General features: G+C 44.0%; 5 protein-coding genes across 5 annotated transcripts; 3 read left to right on the forward strand and 2 right to left on the reverse strand.

The window, feature by feature from the left end:
* Positions 1 to 2,870: 2,870 nt before the first annotated feature.
* Positions 2,871 to 3,223, forward strand: BDB00DRAFT_755833 (cytochrome c oxidase, subunit VIb; the record flags this gene model as incomplete). Its single annotated transcript, XM_053118860.1, has 2 exons — positions 2,871 to 3,065; positions 3,140 to 3,223. The coding sequence occupies 2 exons, from the start codon at positions 2,871 to 2,873 to the stop codon at positions 3,221 to 3,223; spliced, it is 279 nt and encodes a 92-aa protein (XP_052984273.1).
* Positions 3,224 to 3,440: 217 nt separating this feature from the next.
* BDB00DRAFT_868142 (transcription factor IIIC subunit delta N-term-domain-containing protein) lies at positions 3,441 to 6,963 on the reverse strand (the record flags this gene model as incomplete). Its single annotated transcript, XM_053126434.1, has 15 exons — positions 3,441 to 3,455; positions 3,568 to 3,836; positions 3,914 to 4,146; positions 4,238 to 4,370; positions 4,451 to 4,602; positions 4,706 to 4,979; positions 5,081 to 5,225; positions 5,313 to 5,494; positions 5,601 to 5,704; positions 5,799 to 5,895; positions 6,005 to 6,098; positions 6,211 to 6,289; positions 6,354 to 6,444; positions 6,620 to 6,722; positions 6,850 to 6,963. 15 exons carry the CDS (start codon positions 6,961 to 6,963, stop codon positions 3,441 to 3,443), a joined length of 2,085 nt encoding a protein of 694 aa, XP_052984274.1.
* Positions 6,964 to 7,224: 261 nt separating this feature from the next.
* On the reverse strand, positions 7,225 to 8,384 carry BDB00DRAFT_868143 (GPR1/FUN34/yaaH family-domain-containing protein; the record flags this gene model as incomplete). The annotated part of the gene is made up of 4 exons (XM_053126435.1): positions 7,225 to 7,343; positions 7,405 to 7,487; positions 7,564 to 7,803; positions 7,897 to 8,384. The coding sequence occupies 4 exons, from the start codon at positions 8,382 to 8,384 to the stop codon at positions 7,225 to 7,227; spliced, it is 930 nt and encodes a 309-aa protein (XP_052984275.1).
* A 525-nt stretch (positions 8,385 to 8,909) lies between these two features.
* Positions 8,910 to 11,004, forward strand: BDB00DRAFT_755773 (WD40-repeat-containing domain protein; the record flags this gene model as incomplete). Its single annotated transcript, XM_053118857.1, has 9 exons — positions 8,910 to 9,044; positions 9,131 to 9,299; positions 9,390 to 9,455; positions 9,574 to 9,808; positions 9,903 to 10,092; positions 10,177 to 10,215; positions 10,274 to 10,496; positions 10,576 to 10,841; positions 10,921 to 11,004. 9 exons carry the CDS (start codon positions 8,910 to 8,912, stop codon positions 11,002 to 11,004), a joined length of 1,407 nt encoding a protein of 468 aa, XP_052984276.1.
* A 540-nt stretch (positions 11,005 to 11,544) lies between these two features.
* Positions 11,545 to 13,839, forward strand: BDB00DRAFT_803049 (S-adenosyl-L-methionine-dependent methyltransferase). The gene is made up of 3 exons (XM_053121988.1): positions 11,545 to 12,855; positions 12,926 to 12,977; positions 13,049 to 13,839. The coding sequence occupies exons 1-3, from the start codon at positions 11,644 to 11,646 to the stop codon at positions 13,411 to 13,413; spliced, it is 1,629 nt and encodes a 542-aa protein (XP_052984277.1). The 5' UTR covers positions 11,545 to 11,643; the 3' UTR covers positions 13,414 to 13,839.
* The last annotated feature ends 3 nt before the right edge of the window (positions 13,840 to 13,842 follow it).

The following is a 13,842-nucleotide window of genomic DNA, read 5'->3' on the forward strand; positions in this document are numbered from 1 at the left end:
TTGCCACCTGTGCACCGGTCATCCGCTGTCCCCACTTCCACCGCCACAGAAACAGAAGCAAGTCCATCCCAAGAAGCAATCTTTGCAAAGGTATATTATATATATATGATGTGCGCTATCCATATTGTCACTAACTTTGTAATAGATTCCAGGTGACCTTTCAGAAACTATCCAAATAACAAACCGGTTGGCAGGTGTGACAATTCCAACTTGATGAGTTGTTGTCTAGGAGGTAGAGAACGAACAGCCCGATAGTGATGCCCTGCAACATCATCGTTTTTTGCGACTGCTACCTGGCATGTTGTTTCGTCGGTGAATGTCATTTCATAAAGATTGCTTTTTATCACGGTGGTACGCTCTGCCATATCAACTCCGTATAGAACGCCTAAAAATGGGCCGAGTGACCCATAAAGCAAAAGTGTCATCTATGAGGGGCCCCTAATTAAATACCAGCGACAGTACAGTATGCAAGACTTGATAAGAAAAAACGCGAAGTCGGCACATGGAGGGAGAATTATAACGAAGTCCTCAACTTGAAAAAAAAGCGGCCAAGTCATATATTTATAAAATCGTCTTTGGTGATTTCTTTCGTTGGATGTGTTGTGCTCCCAAGTCTTCAATGTTGACCATGAATTCTCAAGAGACTGGGAGACTTGGTTTATGTAACGAGCAGCAATGGGCAAATAGTAATCTGGTGACCTTAAGCTCAAATTGAGAGCGGCTCTGTCTAAATATGGACACGTATTGCACTTAGGCCTGTACCGGTCCGTGGAAGGCGGCTGGTTCAAAGGCAAAAGACTTGCTGTACTCACGATGCCCAGCATGATAACCACCAAGAAGGATACGAAACTTTAACGCGCTGTATCGATTTCGGCGCTCTCCATAATCGCAATCGCGATTTTTATGTTACCTGGCAATCGATGGGTGTTTATTGCAGATATTGCCACGCTCAGGATCACACCCGATCGCCCTGATCCCGAATGCTTCAACTGTTGTTGTAAAGGTCATATTTCCATTGCATGTCCGCAACCACGAAACAGCTACCCTCGCAAAAGCGCCCAAGACGAACCATCCAACTGAACCATCATCTTCACGCAAGAAGTTCAAGGTGGCTCGAACCACTTCGATTCCAAGGCAGCACAAGCTCAAAGCAAGGAGCGAATTGCTAGTGAGCGTGGAAAAGTTGCTACCAAGGTGTAATGTCCAAGGCTGTCAAATGGATTAATCACAAAGATTTTCGGCTGAACACCATTACCACCATAAGATCTCCGTCATGTCATTATCGTGCAGTTTACCGTGGAGAACAGCCGTCAGAATACTACTTTGAACACTCAAACAATGGCGAGCCTTTTGGAACTTTGACCTATCGACAGTCAGAAATGAATGATCTCGCACGTTGCTTGGAAAAACTATCTTGCCGCTTGACACTGGCTACTATACTTCCTCACGAATTCGACAACAGTACCTGCCCAATATGCAAAACGACATTGACGATGCACCAGGAAATGAACGATCTGGGTGTCAGTTCTCTCATAAGTACTGCTGATCAATATATCATGCGAAATACTAACAGAATGGCATCTTCTCTCTACAACTCCCGTCGAAACCGCCGCGTCCATTGTCACACTACTTTATGTATTCACAATTAAATAGCTTATATGCACAGTCATGTAGACCCTTTTAATTTCATATACTCAAGCTTTTATATCCCTTCCTCATACCGCTTAATACGTAGTCTGTACATAAAAAAATCGACGCTTTTTTCAGCGCGCCTAAAAAATTATATACATGTAGGGCTGTTATTGTATAACAGTCCTCTCATCGATTCCTACTAGCGTACTCGTCAAAATACTCAATTCATTATAGCTGAACTAATCTTCTCGCCATGTCGAGAGTTATATAGATGCCTGACTGTGCACGTATCCCACATTAACTTTAAAAAGTGCTCACTGAGTTGTCCTCTCGATACATACTTCACAATGCGCGAAACAAGATGCTTGAAAAAGTGCTGTAAAAGACAAATCAAATATCCTTAGGAGCTATCGATGTAAAACTACGCAAGAGCAAGTGATCCGTAATATCTTCAACCGAATCTTTCTTCTTCTATCTCGAGAAAGCCAATACAGTACCCGCTCGTTAAAGCGATCACCTTTAACCGATATTTCGTTAAACCAATCACTTCCCCAATATACCAGCTTGGTAAGCAGTATGTATGTCATATAGTGGACCCTCAATCTTTAAACCGATCATTCGTTAAACCGATCACTTTCTCGAAAAACAGAGGTGATCGGTTTAACGAGCGGGTAATGTAAAACGAATACAGTATTTTTCTGCTTACATAGGGTTTAAAGGTATTGCACCATCCTACATAGTATCATCGGACATGGTTTTGAAAGGCTGTATCAATATCAATGTCGCGCTTCCTTCGGCTATCATTCTCCCGGCATACGATATACACCTCTTCAGTACCTGAAAGCTCATATTGAGGGTATGAATGCTGCTCTAACCAGCAAGTGTTATAATGCGAAGAGCACTTGGCCTCAGGATGTAAAGAAGGTAAACAGGTGAATTTTTTGCATATCAAATAAAACATGTTGACTTTAGCGTACGTTGCTATGCTTATTGTAAAAACAACGAGAGAGACGCTTAAACATAAACATTCGCCTTGAAATATCTGCTCGCTGTGATCATAGTTTATGAGCGAGGAATATTGTAGTGATGATGGTGCTGCGGTAATGGGATAATCCATCTTGCATGTAGTGCGATTTTAAGCGCGCATCGGAGCTTTTCAGTAACGTAAGCAAACAAAAACGAAACTTTGGCAGCTCCCTGCTTCTCCTCTTTTATATTTTTTTTTGTGACAAACAAAAATGACAGCAGCCGAAAACGCAAAACCACCAACGCGTCAACAACGACAACACTGCTGGAAGTTACGCGACGAATACTTTGCATGCCTCGATAAGTTATCCATTGTCGATCCTGTCATTGTCGAAAAAGAACCAACCAAGGCCAAGGAATGTCTCGAAAAGAAATCACAGTACGAGGATGCATGCATGGCAAGTTGGGTAAGTTCTCAAGGTCATTATCTTCAATCAACCCTTCTTTATAACACAGACATTATGTATATCTTTTTGTATAGGTTGAATATTTCAATAAACGACGAGTACTGGACGTAAAACAGCGCGAATATCTAGAATTCTCAAAGCAGCAATCCGGCAAATAAGCATTTGTACATATATAACAACACCACCAACAACAACAAAATAACATGGTTTATTACTAGTATCCCTATACACTCGAACCACACATTATACATTTTTGACATTCTTGTAATACCAGTTCTGTTAATGATTCGGGAGGATGGGTCCCCTTTGGTATTAAGCTCTTTTCTCCACATAATCCACATACGCGCAAATTGCTAGATGCCAATACACGATGTGTCATGCTGCAACAGCCTATATAATAAAGCCATGACTGATAAGCATATCATCTATCTCGACGACAACGACGACAGCAGCAAGCCTACAACGGACAACACTTACCCCACATGTGTAACGACGGACATACAGCCAAACGGTCGCCTTTGATAGTAAGCAATTGTTGGCAACCTGGACATGTCTCTCTTCCCGGTAATGGTTCTTTTAAATCATTCCCATCCAGCAAATCTATTGCAGTGTCCATCTCTCGTTGTAGCAAAGCCTTTTGTGAAGGATCCGATATATACGACTGGATAAGATCTTTGCAGGTCATTTGAACTTGTTCCAGGGCAAACAGGATGGGCTCTTGTTGTGCAAGAATACGATCACAAAATAGCAAGATGACCATGATATCCTCATCTATATATAAATAGCAGTTATGAGTTAATATATGTACGTATCTTTTTACGCTTCAACCAAAGCTACTGTACACATACCATTCAGTTTTTGAAGTCGGTTTTTGGGTAGATTAAGGATATGATCCAGTGTCGTAACAGCAAATTGTTGTTTGAGAAATGATTTAGCTTTGCTGCAAATACTGGCTAATTTACGTGAAGCTTCTTCTGTTAGATCGTAATTTTTGAGATCCAACTCTGCACGAACGAGAATACGGGCTGCTGTCGTTCGTTCATCAAAGAATAATCTCCTTGCTAATGAATCCGTACTAATACTTGCGTTTCGGAAAGAAAAAAGACAGTTGAGTGATCTATTCTTTTCAATTGTTGCTACTACCACCTAAATGATTTTTCTTCCCGATTTACCTTTTGTTATACTGGCCTTGAGACATGAGTTCATCCAATTTCTCTAACCATCGAAGCACTGCTTTATTATCGTCTTCATCCACGATATATTGTAGTGACTCGTGAAGTAATTGTTGGACAGGCGAAGTAAAGACTATATAATTATACAATATTTTGGTCAAACATTTGCTTTCAGGTTGTTCCTTAAAAAAAGAGAGAGAAAAAAAAACTTACAAAATTCAGGATCCTTGGCATACGTTTCGACCGTATCACATATTCCTTCAATAATTTTGTCATCTTGACGCTCACGATGTAACAAAAAGCCCAGATAAATAAGATCAGTGTAGCCTGAGCCATAATAGTTTATATCCCGGCTTGAACGAAGCCTAAAACATATATATAGAAATGATAAAAAAAGCGTGTGTGTGTGTTAATAAGCGAGAAAAGGAGAGACAAAGATGAGCGATGCATGAGACGAGAAAAACTCACGTAAAAAGCACTGCTGTGAATAAGCCAGTGGTTGTATGTGCCGTAGACCATAGTTTGGGCGTAACAGCATTGGCTGTAGCTAATGTTTCTCGATCCATCTTGTCCTGCTCCAAAATCCATTGATGGTTTGCTTTATTTACGAGTCGTTCGTTGGTCTGTGCTGATACTGGTTTGTTGTACGTGTATTTGGCATGGTCATCGACGTCTAATACTACACATTGTAGATCATATGTATACATTTGTAGCTGTGTTCCATCAGTCGCCCATCTGGCGCCTGGAAATAAAACACGATTATCCATCCATCAGGTTATTCAGTTGCTGCTGGTGGCGGTTGTGCCGAAATCATATGAGGACGAGAAATGCGTCGTTTCTCACCTGATAAACCCATTACTGTGTGCTCGAGATAATATTCTGATTGATGGTCGGCAATATCGTCGTCGTCATCGAGTATCATTGACAAAATATCGACACGTGCGTTTTTACACAATGCTACCCTGATCGTTTTACCGTTTTCGCTTTTCTAATAGAGAAAGTGTGAGATGCGGTAAATACTAGGAAAAGTTTAAGAGCAATGTTTGTTCTATAAAAAAAAATGTCTTTTCTTCACCAGATTATCCCAAATGGATAGAACGCTGATAGTAGCAGGATCAGACTCGAACCAAGTCTTGGCGACAGTTGCCACTACAGACTGAATGACAGTTTTACCAGCATCATCCGCTGATACAACTACTTCCACAGTAGATAGTGCAGCTGTTCCATCCGTACACGTCGAAATTAAATATGCCGTGTCTATAATGAGCCCCACAAGTTCAAGTGTGCATGTGTTAGCGCCTTCCTTTTTCTCTCAAGTATACACATCACACATCATAAAATCATGAGCAAAATAGACACATACGTTTGCTACCGTGAATTCGCCAGTGACTCCATTCGACCAAGTTGACAAAGGATTGGTGCGGTTGAACAGTGGTGCAAAACTGTGCTCCTGATGCAGAATGATAACTAAGAACAATCAAGTCAATACATGATACCAATATGAGCGATATAATTCACGTCATTATGCAGTAGCCATCGAGACGAAAAAAGGAGTGGTTACCTCCAAAGTGTAATTTCGCCAGCCTTATTACCCAATGCAATCAGAGCAGGTTTCTCGTTGAAAGCATCAGGAATGATACGCGGCGACCATGCACAACCTATATTAAGCCCGTTTCCGAAAAGATAGTTAGTATGTAGTCATATACGAGTGTTTTCTTTTCTAACGCCTCAACACATAGACGCAAATGAATAAGAAAGATTATTTACAAAGGGTATGAAAACGGTCGAGTTCTTCCAGCGTATCGAATCTGTCTTTCGATCCCAAGACATGGTCTTTTATTAAGGGGGTCATATCGAGGCACTATGTACATGCATATTGTAGTTAATAAAGGAAACAGATAAGGTTTTTTAGTAGACGTATCAATTGCCATTTTCAAATTTGCCATGACTAAAGTCGCTCTCATTCTTCTTACGGTTTCAAAATATTCTCTTGGATTGGGCGCACTGTATAATGTTACTTGATGTTGTGTTGTTATGACCGCTAATATGCACCTATAATATGTGCGCGTTAGAAGAAAACAATGATGCATGTGTTCTGAACTAGGCGACAAGTTACCTTTTCATCTGGGATAATCCAGTCGGTGACCATCGTGCACAACGATATGCTTCTGCTATCAGAAAACTGGATTGTACAGGTTTGTCTTTGACTATACAGAAAGAGGGATAAGAAAGCATGGATTAGAAAGAAACAAAAGAATACGCGCTTTCGTTTTCTGTGGTGCGCGGATGTGCGACACGGGTATTCGCGCTTATGTTCGGTTGGGCTGTAGCGTTGTACTAGAGCGATCGACCGGTATCAGGATTGTGTAATGACTTACGAACCTGTAGTTTCTGCAGGCGCGTCCGGATTTCCTTTACGTAACTCGATTAATCCGGTATGAACATGAGCTTCCTCTTCAGATCGTAAATCGACAAATGTAGGTGTCTGTTTTTTAACACGTTAACGCGTGGTTTTAAGAGGCGTGTTCTTGGTTATATAGATCTAATCGAGGCGAGACAGAAAGAGGAGAAAGGAGATCAAGTATAAAGAATAGTCGATATAGAGTGCATACCACAATATGAATTCCGGTTCTTAAGCAAATGGCGATCTGATCGTCTTCACTCCACTGAAGTGCGTCATGGAAATAGGGTTGGCCGAGTAAACTGATAGCAGGGCGAAATTCCATTATGGATAGTGTGAGAAAGGGCTGTCTCCTCCCCTCCCCTCTCTCCAGCTGACTGGCTGACAACAAAAAATAATCAGACAGTAGATATGCAAACACAGCAAATAAGTTTAACAAGCAAGAGCAGCACACACTTACACACATATCTGCTGTCGAGAGTTACATACTGGAGTCATGTAATTCAAGTTAATCAAAGAAAGAAGATTACAGACGATATATGCTTACAAGCTAATTGAGGTAAGGGAGAAAGGAAACTATGTAATATTATGTAGATTTTTTGGTCCAATTGTATTTGCCGACCCACAACTTTTCTTTTTGTTCTTCTAAGATGGCGGCCAAGCCGGAATAGTACGCGCCAAGGCCAGCAAAGAATGCACTGACACCTGTTTTACAAGTGCGTTAGCATGTAGTATACATACTTAGCGAGTATAAAGTAGTACTTACCACTGACGCGTAACACTGCTTGTGTATCGGTGATGTAGTAGATGGCAGTAAGGAATAGCGTGATGAACACCCAAAAGAGACACCTGAGGCATATTACACACGAGGTATTAGGTATTACATAGTATGCGTGCACACAAAGAAGATTGAAAAGGAACTTACCAAGTCAAGACAAAAGAACCAGAGCGGATTTTGAGGGAGAGACCGACCAGCATGAGAGTATAGAACGCCCAAAAGAAATGGTAGATAGCATTGCCTTGTGCAACATCCCAATCTGTTGCATAAGCGTTCAAGGTGGCTGATACAGACGGTAACATCATCATGCCTGAACCGGCCCAGAACGCACCGTATGATACAAGGATAGTGCCAGAGAACGTGCCACCGTAGAACAAATCCAGAAATCTGTGTGTTATCACGGAATGTTAGCACAGTGCGACGTTTTCTTACAGCCGTTAAGATAAGAGAGTTAAGTCTAGTAGTAGTTGTTGTTGTTACCCAGCAATGTACTGTGCAATACCGCCAAAGAGCAATGCGGTAGGAAGGAGGATGTGGTTGGGCTTGTGTGGCAAGAATAAATTATAGGCTGCCAAAAGCAAGGTAACTGTAGCGAAGGACCAGAGGCCAAGGACGGCTGGGTTGCCCATTGTCAGTGGACGACGATCGGACTGGCCGTTGACCAAGGGAGAGGCGCTTCGGGTCAGCCATTCCCAGTCTGTCATGCCTGGTTGGCCTCCTCGTTGGCCTCCTCCGCCGATAAATGGAGGTGGTGTGAGCGGTGGTGTGCTCGAGCCTCCTGCGTTGGTGACGGTCAGCTTTCCGTGGGAGTCTTCCATGGGTCGAACTGGCATAGGGCTCCGTATGTCAGTATTACCGTTAGCTTGGGTATTGAAGCGTTGTCGTTGACCGCCGCCCCGTTCCAAGTCTTCTGGGTGCTCTGCCCCAAAGGTCCAATCTGTTGTGCCCGGTGCTGGTGGTGCAGACATTCCGTATGCTATGCTTGCGTGTGGACAGAAGTAATAAAAGTGAAAGAGGAAAGCGGGAAGAGTGAGAGGGTAAAGAAGAGAACGAGGGAACAAGTGCTTATTGTTTTGGTGAGAGGTTGCTTTGCTGGCTTTTGTTTGGTCTTTCCGCGGGTTGTGGTTTATATACAAACTTTAGTACCCGATGTCTTGCCAGTGCTTGCTCGTCTGCCTTGCATCCAAATATCATGCCATAAGTCCGGGGGTGTGAGCCAGCCAAACAAACAAGCAACCCAAATGTGACAATTGGGGAATTATCCGGTCTGTGTGCGAGAGGAGATCACCGGAAAAAACAGGCCAGAGTGCGCGAGTGTCTGTGCGCCAACCAAATTCCTCAGCCTCTCAAAAAAGCGCAAGCAAAAAAATATTATTTCGGGCGGGAACATCCGATCCGAAGAATACCCAACTTTTTTTAACAACTACAAAATAAGGACAATGCCTGCCAATAAAGCAAAAGCTGCTGCCGCCGCGGCAATCGCCGTGCCGCCCATGCCCGAAGGCACAAAGGTCGTCGCTCAATTTAAATCAGCTGACGGTGAAGCCACCACTGGCCCTCCCTTGAATCTGCCCGGCGATGTCACCCCAGAACAACTCGAACTCTTGTTGAATCAGTTACTCGAACAGGTATATCGATCGCGCACTCTTGTTTATAAATGTTAGATCGCAACGTGTACTCATGAATCCCTCTGGTCATATATATATATACGCAGTCAGAAGATCCTATACCCTATTCGTTTTATGTTGGCGAAGACGAGATCGTAAAGTCATTATGGACTGATCGTAAAGATAAATCAACAGAAGACACAATCACGATCGTGTATCAACCACAAGCAGTTTTTCGCGTACGCGCAGTATCTCGATGCTCTTCAACGCTTTCGGGTATATAGTCTTCTGGTTTGATTGGTTCATGAAGAAGTTGGTATGAAAATAGACAGCCAGGTCTAATGCTGCTATCATTCATATTTTTAGGGCACACGGAAGCGGTATTGTCGGTTGCATTTAGCCCAGATGGATCCCAGCTGGCTACTGGATCTGGTAAGTGAGCCGATGGGAATTTTGCACAAAAAAAAAAAAAGCTCACCACTCGAGGAATAACCCACTCAACTCCACGGACTTTTCTATTTCCCTACATTGATGATAACGAAAATGATAGGTGACGCCACGGTTCGGATATGGGATTTAAATACGGAAACACCACGTCATACACTAAAGGGACATCGGGGATGGGTATTATCGATTGCATGGTCTCCCGATGGCAAGACGCTTGCTTCAGGAAGTATGGATAACACCGTCCGATTATGGGATCCGAAAACGGGCAAGTCGCTTGGCGATGGACTGAAGGGACATACCAAATGGATTACCAGCCTGTCATGGGAACCTTATCACTTGTAAGCTCTTTCTCTCTTTGCGATAAGTGGGAGGAGAAAGCAGTGTTTCTTCCTAGAGGTGCGAGTGTCACTTACACATACAAATTTATTGTAGAAACTCAAAAGCAAATCGGTTGGCCAGTTCATCCAAAGACGCAACGGTGCGCGTATGGGACACAACACTGAGGAGACTTGCCATGACCATTTCACAGCATACGGCAGCAGTGACATGTGTCAAGTGGGGTGGTGAAGGACTGATCTACACTGCTTCCCAAGACAAGACTATCAAAGTCTGGAACTCGAGTGTATGTTCTTTTTTACTGTGATTGTGCTACGGAACTGGAGGGAACAAAAGCACTCATATTTCAGGCTGCGTATTTTCCATATAGGGTGTACTAGTGAAAACCTTACAAGGTCATGGCCATTGGGTAAGCTTGGATGCATACGCTCGTAAATGTGCCAATATAACTAACCCTGTGCGCATAGGTCAATACACTTGCACTCAGCACTGATTTTGTTCTTCGCACTGGTCCGTTTGACCACACTGGTAAAAAGTATGCCACCGAGGAAGAGGGTAAAGCAGCCGCTTTGGCGCGTTACAAGGCATTTAAAGGAAACAACCATGAGCGTCTGGTCAGTGGATCAGATGATTTCACCATGTTCTTTTGGGAACCCGAGACAAGCAAGAAGCCGCTCACTCGGATGACAGGTAAAGAAAAGGACCATGCGTGTGTATGTGGAACCCACGCCTTCGCTTTTTCTTTGCTATTAAAACTTCCACCATGTAGGCCACCAGAAGCTGGTGAACCACGTGAGCTTTTCACCCGACGGACGATACATTGCCAGCGCGTCGTTTGATACCTCGGTCAAGTTATGGGATGGCATGACGGGCAAGTTCTTGGGCAATCTGCGTGGCCACGTTGGAGCGGTCTATCAAGTGTGCTGGTCAAGCGACTCGCGCATGCTGTTGAGCGGCAGCAAGGATAGTACCTTGAAGTTGTGGGATATCAAAAAGATGAAAATCAAAATGGATCTTCCAGGCCATCTCGACGAGGTAAATTGAGCAAACCAGGGGTTAGGAGAAAAGAACATCCAAATTGCTAACTCTCACACTCGCTCTTTCCCCTTTGTAGGTCTTTGCGGTCGACTGGAGCCCTGGCGGTGACAAAGTTGCCAGTGGTGGCAAAGATAAGCAGTTGAAGATCTGGAGACATTAAACAAAAATAAAAAGAATCAAGTGATTAATTGTATAACAGCCAAAGGAAAAGGGAAAAGCATGGAGTGTTTGTGCGCTTGCGTGGAAAAGAGCGTGGGCTGTTTAAGAGAGAGAGAGAGAGGACACTGTCGATCGGTCTGTCTCTTGTGCACTCCACGCTCTAGAGTAATCATCATGAAGTATCATGCAACACACACACACAAACAATTGCTGTAAGTATGGCTTGCTGATCGACATTTGGGGGTCGCACAGATCGATCGAAAGCGGCAAGTGGTCTACTAGAAAAGACAACTGGATGCTCTGCACGGTCGTTTCGTGACGCGTTGCACAAGCAACAGGCTCGTTTGTACCTTGCAAAGTCGTTTTTTCTTACGACGGGACTGTCAAGGTGAAAAGCGATAGATCGGAGAGAGACGGTTTGGGATGTGTGTGTGTGTGTGTGTGTGGGGAGGGGGGGGGCTTCCTGGCGAACGTGATGCAGAGTATAAAAAGCACATCACTTTTAATATTTGTTTCCTTTCTTTCTTCTCCCTTCTCTCCACTACATTCTTCCTATACCCATTCAATCTCTCTCTCTTTCATTCGTCATCGCATAGCCACACACACACACACACACACATACATTATACTTACTCTAAGCATGTTCTCCAATCATTCGGTACTCGACCTGCCTACGTGTGGCTATTCTGATGCATTTGTCAAGCGGTTCATCAAAAAGAAGCCCATCGACGACATGCTCGAGAACGACTTTCCAGATCCATGGTACATTTCCTCGCACATTGTTATTGCATCTGAGCATTTGCCATGGTTACAGTCTCCACCGCCACCGGTGCCCAACAACAAGCCATCATCATCCGTGTTGCCACGACGCCGTCGTTCCTCCAGCATTAAGAAGCGAACTGTGCCTGTCAGGACAAGCAGTAAACATCTTCAGCAGCAGCCATTATCACCACTACCTACTACGCCCACAACGCCTGCCACCATCTCCTCTGAAACATCAACACTTCCCACACTTCCTTCACCTTCCTCCTCCTCATCAAACCGTCCTTCCTCCACGATCCGTGGCAAGCAACAAAGCACCGAAACAATCATGCAATGGATGGATCAGCGACTCTCACAACGCCCATTGTCCCGCTCACCACCCAACAACAAGATGATCCAAGAGCAGCAGCAGCAGCAGCAGCAGCAGTCTTACAAACCTTCCACTGCACCATCGAGAGCACCCTCCATTGCAAAAACAACAACCCGACGACGACGTTCGTCGAGCTTGTCTAGCGAAGTTTCACGAGTGCTTGCCTCTCTTCCTATCTCTTCTTCCACCACACTGCCTGACCAGCAACAACAACAACAAAATGGCCGTCGTTGTAGCCACAGCAGTCTAGCCTTGAACAACAAGAAACTAAACAAGTTTGATGCAGCCGAATGGCCCCATGTGCTATCGCAAACCACAGACGAGCAAGACCGAATGGTGGCACAGCACTACATTCTACGAACAGCCTTTGATGGTGATTTCGCAGCCCCCATCCGTACCAATCTCGACAAGGGCTCCGTAGTACTAGACATTGGATGTGGGCCTGGCACCTGGTGCATGGAAATGGCGACCGAGTTTCCCCGTTCCACATTCATCGGTATCGACCGTGTGTCCAACTACCCGCGTGATATCAAGCCCAAGAATTGCATCTTTCGTACGTGCAGCGTGCAGAATCTGCCGTTGCCGTTCCCTGATAATAGCGTTGATTACATCTTCCAACGCGATTTGAATTGGGATTTGCAAGCGCATCAGTGGAGTCCGCTTGTCCGTGAGTTCTTGCGTGTCTTGAAACCTGGTGGATGGATTGAACTGGTTGAACCAGTAAGTACTACTGTTCTCCTTGTCTCTTTTGACATAGTAAAAGTCACTAAACCTTTTTTTTCTGTGACAGGATCTTGAAACTCAAAGCAGTAAAAGCCAAGAATGTGCCATGAACGATAAACGTAGGTTCCCATTTCTAATACACTACCTTGAAGATCAACAAGGAAACTGATCTCTATAATGACAATAATAGTGATCTATGGCATCTCTCTGCGTCACCAAGACCCCTATGTATCACGCCACTTGTCATCGATTCTTGCAGCCAATGGATTCCGACGTGTCGAGAGCCATTTCCAGTCACTGCCACTTGGCTGGACCAGCGACGAAGATGACAACAAGTCCACCACGAACAACGCACGGCTAGCAAAAGCCGCAGCAAGCCATCACATGTTTACGTTACAATCATTACAGTCCTGGCTCTCTGCAGTGATGGGCAACATGAGCGCTGAACGATACAACAACTATATCGCAGAACTACCGGCTGAATGGAAACGTGGACAAACATACATCAACTGGCACCGTGCCGTTGCACAGAAGCCCCCATCCAAACTTCAATAAGGCCTTGTCTTGCTTTCATTCAATTTAGTACTCTGACATTTTTGACTTTCTTGCCACATGCATCTATCCAGCCATCCATCTGGTTTTTCCTAAATCACCCGATGCAAACACTGTCACTCGCTACCCGATCCCCTCTTTACGTGTTACTCAATTCCGTTCATTTGCACCATTTCTTGTCCGATCTTCTCGCCACATATCACTTACTCACCCACCCACTCATTGTACAAAAACAGTCCCATCCTTTATATGTATATTATCCCTTTCTCCTAGTTATTATTTTTGCTCTTATGGTTGCTAACCTATATTAAAAGACCATGTGGACAGAAGGAAAAGAAGATGGAAGAACGCAGAACGTTTGACATGTTTTGCTCTTTTCTACTCTTTTTTCTTCACTTCACATTCCCGTAACGTCGACAAAAACGTTGATTC

Source organism: Zychaea mexicana, assembly GCF_025766255.1.
Source record: "Zychaea mexicana strain RSA 1403 chromosome Unknown BDB00scaffold_7, whole genome shotgun sequence".
NCBI lineage: Eukaryota > Fungi > Mucoromycota > Mucoromycetes > Mucorales > Lichtheimiaceae > Zychaea > Zychaea mexicana.